This window comes from Diaphorina citri, unplaced genomic scaffold (assembly GCF_000475195.1).
Source record: "Diaphorina citri unplaced genomic scaffold, Diaci psyllid genome assembly version 1.1 scaffold625, whole genome shotgun sequence".
NCBI classification, from domain to species: domain Eukaryota; kingdom Metazoa; phylum Arthropoda; class Insecta; order Hemiptera; family Psyllidae; genus Diaphorina; species Diaphorina citri.
Window position 1 is genome coordinate 17548 of NW_007378058.1, and position 7449 is coordinate 24996.

Sequence of the window (7449 nt, forward strand, 5' to 3'; positions counted from 1 at the left end):
CACCAGCTAAGATGGGGACAAGTAGAGAACAAACAACATCTATGGACGATTTTCAATTACCTGTATTTCTGTGGGTGTGGTAAGTCCTCGCTTTGTGAAAATGTCGATAATTTCTGGTGCAAGTCCTGTGTCTTCAAATGTACCGAGATCTATTCTAGAAACTGCTTCATAGCCCTGAAATAAAGATTCAATTTATTTTCAGTTGTTCACTTTAACCACTCGGAATATACATTGTGTTTCATATTTTTTGTTGAAAGGAGTTTGTTGCCAATGTTTGTATAACTGCTAAGGTTTTTACTGATGTGATTTTACCCTCAATTCAGCAACAAATTATGTACCTCCTCACAATAATGTTACGCAGCCCAAGTGGGACTGGCAGAAAAAGCCCCATATGACCTTACCAGTTAAATAGGGTGCCTGCCTCTCACTTGGAAAAAAAGTTATTGTAATAGGTTCATTCCACTCTTTTTGAGTGAAAAATATTTTTCTACAAAATTTTATCTAGTTTTATTTATTTCAGTTCAATAAACCATTTCTCACCACAGGATGAATATTGATGATGAAATAATCTCCTTTGGATTTATAATGTGCCCATCCTGCCGATGCAAGAGGTATCTTGTCAAATTTGTTATAAGTTTGATTTTGGTAGTGATTCAACTCTGGGTTCTTACACTGAATGATACACGGCTGAAATAGATACAAATCAAAGATATATGTAAGTAACAAGATGAATACAACAAGTCTATCAGTTCAAATGGACTGAAGCCAACTATTTTCATACCGGGTTGGAATTGATGAACCTAGAACCTAGCACTTACAAAGCATGTGTGCTATAGCTATTCATGATACATTCATGCTAACTAGACTGGCTATATGGGCAAATTGACTATTATGGAGGTAAAAAATTGGAGAGGACAAATACTAACTGAAGAAAAAAGAAAAAAAAAAACCTTACAGAGGAAAACTGACGGGGTTGCAATTTTCATTAAAAACTCACTTGAACATACCATTAGGGAAATTAAAATGAAGGACGCAAATTGTATGTAAAAGTAACAAGATGAATACAACAAGTCTATCAGTTCAAATGGACTGAAGCCAACTATTTTCATACCGGGTTGGAATTGATGAACCTAGACCCTAGCACTTACAAGGCATGTGTGCTATAGCTATTCATAATACATCCATGCTAACTAGACTGGCTTTAAGGGCAAATTGACTATTATGGAGGTGAAAAATTGGAGAGGACAAATACTAACTGAAGAAAAAAGAAATAGTAAAACTGAATGCCGGTGAATGTACGTCTGACAGCGCCCCAGTCACTAGTTCGACTCCGGGCAATGAAAACTTTCAAAACTCTAATACCGTTTACTCTGAAGAGATCGACGTGACTTCGGGCTGCATTCAAGGCGGGCATTTATCCGGTATTCTGTTTCTATGTTTCATCAATGATATTACAACTATTTTATCGCCTGACACTGAGGGGTGGCTATTTGCCGATGACTTTAAAATAGCGGTGAGGGTTAGGGGACCAGCGGATGTCTTACGCCTGCAGGAGGTCCTTCATTCTCTGCATCGCTGGTGTACTGATAACCTCATGGTACTGAATGCCGAAAAATGTAAGGTGTACGCCTGCAGGAGGTCCTTCATTCTCTGCATCGCTGGTGTACTGATAACCTCATGGTACTGAATGCCGAAAAATGTAAGGTGATGAGTGATAAATTAGAGTTTGCTTAGAGAGATACTTTGAAAAAATTTTTTACCTAGAATTTGAAATTTTCAGTGATTTTTATATCAAAAAAAATCTAATTTTTTTTTAATTCATTTTGGGAAATTTTTCGATTTTTTTACTAAAGCAGTTATTTTTATTTTTACTTTTTAAAAATTAATTTGTACAATGCAATAAACACTCAATCTAAACTTTGGTTACCTAATCAAGTTTGTTATATAAGTGATAGGTGCACTTGCACACCACTTACTCTAATTTTTTACTTTCAACTCAAATATATTTTGTTGTGAAAATGAGTGATGCAATTTTTTTACTAAAGCAGTTATTTTTATTTTTACTTTTTAAAAATTAATTTGTACAATGCAATAAACACTCAATCTAAACTTTGGTTAATCAAGTTTGTTATATAGGTGATAGGTGTACTTGCACACCACTTACTCTAACTTTTTACTTTCAACTCAAATATATTTTGTTGTGAAAATGAGTGATGCCAATGCAAAGTGCTTCAAGTGCAAGGATGCGGTATGTACTGAAGATCAGTTGACTTGTCAAAATTGTAAAAATCCCTTCCACTTCATGTGCGTTGGGCAAGCAGAAAGCAGCTTTAGGAAAATGTCGAAAGACAGAAAAGCTGGTTGGAAGTGCATTGATTGTAAGGATGTAAAAGAGAAAGAACAAAACAAGGACAAGGATAATCGGAACGACCAAAACAAGGAGAAGTCTAAAAAAGAGTCTAAAAATCAAGAAAGAGATGCCTTCAATATCGAAATGAAGACAATGGAGGAAAACGGAAACAAACTTATGGACTATCTAAATAGCAAATTCCAATCATTAGAGAACTCAATCAAGGATCAGAAAGATGACGTAATCAAGGCGTTGAATCTGAAGGTCAAGGAACTTGAAGAAAAACTGGAAGAAAGAGATCAGAAAATAGCGGACCTGGAGGATAGAATGGATTTCATAGAGAACAGATCCCGAATTTCAAATGTGGAAATCAGAAATATGCCTGAGACCAAAAACGAAGATGTTCAATTCCTGGTTGAGTCTATTGGTCATACACTTGGAATCTCTGTTAAGGAAGGTGATATTCAAATTGCACATCGGGTTCAAAACAGAGATGGAAGCAATAAAAATCGACCTATTATTGCACATCTAGGCTCCAGATATATACGTAACAAATGGTTGAAACAGTATAAGGATTACAAAAGGTCAGGTAATCTTGTTGCAAATAAAATAAACCCCAACTTGCCTAATTCGAACATATACATTTATGAACATGTCACAATAAAAACAAAATTATTACTTAATGAGGTCAGAGCTTACGCCAAAGAAAATGGTATTAAATTTGTTTGGGTCAAAGATGGCATGATTCTAATCAAGAGAAGTGAAAGTGACAGACATGTAACTAAAATAAGCACTAAAAGAGAATTTGAAACATACAAAATACATAAAAATAGGAATTTTCAGAATGTTTAGGTAGGAAATTTGTTAACAAGAAAATGGTATTAAATTTGTTTGGGTCAAAGATGGCATGATTCTAATCAAGAGAAGTGAAAGTGACAGACATGTAACTAAAATAAGTACTAAAAGAGAATTTGAAACATACAAAATACATAAAAATAGGAATTTTCAGAATGTTTAGGTAGGAAATTTGTTAATAAGAATTTACTGAAAAATCGACTTTACGTCATATTACTACAATTATCAATCTTTTTTCGAGGAAGTAAGTTAGAGGAAAATTGTCAATGTTATTTGGTTAGAGAACAAACACGCATGCACCTAAGGTACCTAATTTTATTATTCATACCCAATGTATCTTATTATTCAACTTGCATTATACTTGTAGCTGGAATGTATCACAGTATAGGTCCGTTCAGTCCCAAGACTTTACACGTTGAAAAAAATCAAATTGAGACCAAATGTATGTCACACCTTTTGCTATTTCTTATAAGTCACTACTACCCTTATCTTTGTACAACAATGCCGGCATACCCAATGTATCTTATTATTCAACTTGCATTATACTTGTAGCTGGAATGTATCACAGTATAGGTCCGTTCAGTCCCAAGACTTTATACGTTGAAAAAAATCAAATTGAGACCAAATGTATGTCACACCTTTTGCTATTTCTTATAAGTCCCTATTACCCTTATCTTTGTACAACAATGCCGGTAGAAATCTCTTGTAATCTTAACAATGATGCAAAGCAATAGAGTGCGCCAATGCACTTTTTGGGTACTTTTACATCGGAATAGGACTCTACCTCGAAAAAAATTGTCATTTGGTTGTGCCCCATTCTAGAGTGCAAAAGACAACGATTTCGGGGGTTAAAACTCTAACTTACCTACAGTTGTCAATTTACTGAGCGCTCCTAGACTTGCAATGACAATGTCCACGTCTTCTTTCTCGGCATTTATTTTTCTCTTCATATCTCCACCACTGAGAACTTTATATGTGATACCGAGCTCTGCAAACCATTCTGCCACTTCCTGTAACACAGGTATTTTCCTTCTTAAAGTAACTAAGTATTATTTTCTCATGTTAGGTATGTTTAACAATGGTGAATTGATACTTACAAGTCTCATTATCTCGACGCGGTGTTACCTACAAGAGTAACTATTGTCAGTTGGTGAGAGGCATTTTCTCTTGATCCATTTCCCCCCAAGGTACAATCACTCTGTAGCTGAGTGGTCAAGAACTATCAGAGAGTTCGAAACTCAACTGGGGTTACTTTTTCCCACCTTCTATTTTTTTACATTAATTTCTCCTGTGTGTTATTGCTAGATTGCTATGTGTTATTGCTAGATGGCTATGTTTTATTGCTAGATTGCTATGTGTTATTGCTAGATTGCTATGTTACAATGCCGGTAGAAATCTCTTGTAATCTTAACAATGATGCAAAGCAATGACAACTTTAACCCTCTTTTTGAAATGGTCTTTGAGGAAAATCAAACAAAGGAAGGCTCCATCGATGAATGTAAAACATTCCTATCAGAATATAAGGGCTTTAAGCTATTTCATATGAATGTGAGAGGTCTTCGTTCAAAACATGCAGAACTGATAGTTTTGTTTGAAGCGTTACAGGCTGATTTCGACTGCATTGTTTTGACAGAGGGACACATCAACACAGAGGTCATGAATATAAATCAATTTAACTTTAAAGGTTACAAAGCATACTGTAGTCAATACAACGTTAGGAAAACTGACGGGGTTGCAATTTTCATTAAAAACTCACTTGAACATACCATTAGGGAAATTAAAATGAAGGACGCAAATTGTATATTGCCATGTGTTATTGCTAGATTGCTATGTGTTATTGCTAGATTGCTATGTGTTATTGCTAGATTGCTATGTGTTATTGCTAGATTGACATGTGTTATTGCTAGATTGACATGTGTTATTACTATGTGCTATTGCTAGATTGCCATGTGTTATTGCTAGATTGCTATGTGTTATTGCTAGATTGACAAATCAAACGAGAAAATTATGAATACAAATCTTATTCTAATGCTGTCTTTCCCGCCCAGTTAGGTTAGAGGTGAAAGCAATGTTGTTTTACTAATGCAAAGGAATTGATTATTATGTCATTTTCCTACGCTCGTCCCAATATTTTCCTACAATATCATTCTTAATATTTGTTGGCACACTATATTTACCTACAGGAGTAACTATTTTCAGTTGGTGACAGGCATTTTCTCTCGATATGTTTCCCCCCAAGGGACTATCACTCTGTAGCTGAGAGGTCAAGAACTATCGGAGAGTTCGAAACTCAACTGGGGAGACTTTTTTTCCCACCTTCTATTTTACATTATTTTCTTCCATGTGTTATTGCTGGATTGCTATGTGTTATTGCTAAATCTGTCTCTATATACAACTTACCCCAATCTGGAACACTAGCTCGCGGCCTGGAGTTATAATAAGGGCTAGGGGTGCGTTCAGCTCAGGCTTGTACTCTGGTCTTGACTTCCAGGTTAGGATCTGCTGTACAAGGGGTGCGAGGAAGCTGAGGGTTTTGCCACAACCGGTTTCTGCAACCAAGATGGCGCTCTTCCCACTCAGCAGGGTGGGGATGCTATATTTCTGAAATGGTATTTATTATTATTATGTTAAGGCGGTCTCTACTTGACTTTAGGACATTTTACTTTGGGACTATTGAGTGAAATGGTAAGAATTATAGGTATTGATTTTATTTTAATTAAGACAACCGGTTTCTGCAACCAAGATGGCGCTCTTCCCACTCAGCAGGGTGGGGATGCTATATTTCTGAAATGGTATTTATTATTATTATTATGTTAAGGTGGTCTCTACTTGACTTTAGGACATTTTACTTTAGGACTATTGGGTGAAATGGTAAGAATTATAGGTATTGATTTTATTTTAATTAAGAAAGAAAAAATCCATGTCAGAAGCAGACCTTAACTGCTAAGCTGGAACTTCATAGCTTCTCAGTTATTCTCATGAGGCTCATTGCACTTCAAAATAGGTTCATGTGCTGTCCAGCTATCCCCGACGTTCACATATCCAGTTACTAACCACACATAACGTTTCTTAACTCCAGTGATCTGCTGGGAACTAGTGTGTCCAATGTACTCTTCCCACCAGCTAAGATGGGGACAAGTAGAGAACAAACAACATCTATGGACGATTTTCAATTACCTGTATTTCTGTGGGTGTGGTAAGTCCTCGCTTTGTGAAAATGTCGATAATTTCTGGTGCAAGTCCTGTGTCTTCAAATGTACCGAGATCTATTCTAGAAACTGCTTCATAGCCCTGAAATAAAGATTCAATTTATTTTCAGTTGTTCACTTTAACCACTCGGAATATACATTGTGTTTCATATTTTTTGTTGAAAGGAGTTTGTTGCCAATGTTTGTATAACTGCTAAGGTTTTTACTGATGTGATTTTACCCTCAATTCAGCAACAAATTATGTACCTCCTCATAAAACCAAAAAAAAAAAAAAAAAAAAAGAAAAAGTAGGTATGTAGTTAAAGAACAGAGGATACAATGGGAGTTTTGTTTCCATAGAATTAATTGTTTATAATCTTCTAGCAGTTCAGTGAACATTTTTCTGAACTTGTTTTGAAAACAAAGGGTCCCATTGGGTTCCAAGATGTAGGTACGGTATTATTATTATAAATAATTTGAAGCTTAGAGAGTCTACTAAAAGCAATGAACCAAGATGTAGAAGCTTAACTCAACCTTTTAGGGCTGTTTGCCCCTACACCTAAGCCTTGGATTGGGCTTTTTGTTAATGAACCATGGATCTAAGTAGTAGGTACAGAGTTTCATAGGTAACTTACCCGATGGGTGGGATAAGCATTCCTCAACACTTTGGAGAACACCAAAACTGAAGAGCAGCAAGATGGTAGAGCGAACATGGTCATTTCTTTTGATTGTGTTCTAATTAGTACGAATTATATGTTTTCTTCTGTTTTATCATAAAATCTTGAATCCTCTGCAACTTTTCTACTTTTTTTTCCCAAAATGAGCACTTATTCAAATTTCAAAATTTAGCGCCTTCCGCCTTCATTTGTTTTGATAAAAGTGTGCAAGTTGCTTCAACTCTGCAATATGTCTGCAAGATCAAGGAGAGTGGTAAAAAAGTGGACCAGACACTATTCGATTTTTTGTCTCCAAGATATATAAAAAACAGAAGTACATAAAAGCAAAAGGGAAAACGAACGAATAGCTACTTCTCTATGGAAATTGAGATCTCAAGAT

At 35.6% G+C, this 7449-nt stretch overlaps 2 protein-coding genes and 1 long non-coding RNA gene across 4 annotated transcripts in view; 1 reads left to right on the forward strand and 2 right to left on the reverse strand.

Moving 5' to 3' along the window:
• LOC103510631 (probable ATP-dependent RNA helicase DDX28) overlaps nucleotides 1-7112 on the reverse strand; it is a gene marked incomplete at its 3' end in the record, with an annotated part of 24623 nt that extends 17511 nt beyond the window's left edge. Inside the window, exons 1-4 of the mRNA XM_026824636.1 lie at nucleotides 7029-7112; nucleotides 6383-6496; nucleotides 5606-5806; nucleotides 4071-4215 (exon numbers count right to left, since the gene is read on the reverse strand). Coding sequence (XP_026680437.1) covers nucleotides 4071-4215; nucleotides 5606-5806; nucleotides 6383-6496; nucleotides 7029-7112 — 544 coding nt within the window. The remainder of the gene's footprint in view (nucleotides 1-4070; nucleotides 4216-5605; nucleotides 5807-6382; nucleotides 6497-7028) is intronic.
• LOC113468026 lies at nucleotides 61-741 on the reverse strand. The gene is made up of 2 exons (XR_003391898.1): nucleotides 541-741; nucleotides 61-174 (listed from the first exon to the last, which is right to left on the reverse strand). It is a non-coding gene; the product is annotated as an uncharacterized LOC113468026 (long non-coding RNA).
• Nucleotides 2124-3658, forward strand: LOC108252575. 2 transcript variants are annotated; one of them, XM_026824637.1, is made up of 2 exons: nucleotides 2124-3071; nucleotides 3238-3658. In XM_026824637.1, exons 1-2 carry the CDS (start codon nucleotides 2207-2209, stop codon nucleotides 3366-3368), a joined length of 996 nt encoding a protein of 331 aa, XP_026680438.1. In that variant the 5' UTR covers nucleotides 2124-2206; the 3' UTR covers nucleotides 3369-3658. The 2 variants fall into 2 exon arrangements, with proteins under 2 accessions (XP_026680438.1, XP_017300142.2); XM_017444653.2 differs by having other exon boundaries at nucleotides 2124-3062; nucleotides 3229-3658.
• Nucleotides 7113-7449: the final 337 nt, after the last annotated feature.

What these genes read in the sequence shown, in the direction of transcription:
- LOC108252575 (XM_026824637.1), top strand. Translation starts at nt 2,207, where the DNA reads ATGAGTGATGCCAATGCAAAGTGCTTCAAGTGCAAGGATGCGGTATGT. An exon ending in CAAAGAAAATGGTATTAAAT is followed by an intron (nt 3,072 to 3,237) that starts TTGTTTGGGTCA and finishes ATGGTATTAAAT; the next exon opens with TTGTTTGGGTCAAAGATGGC.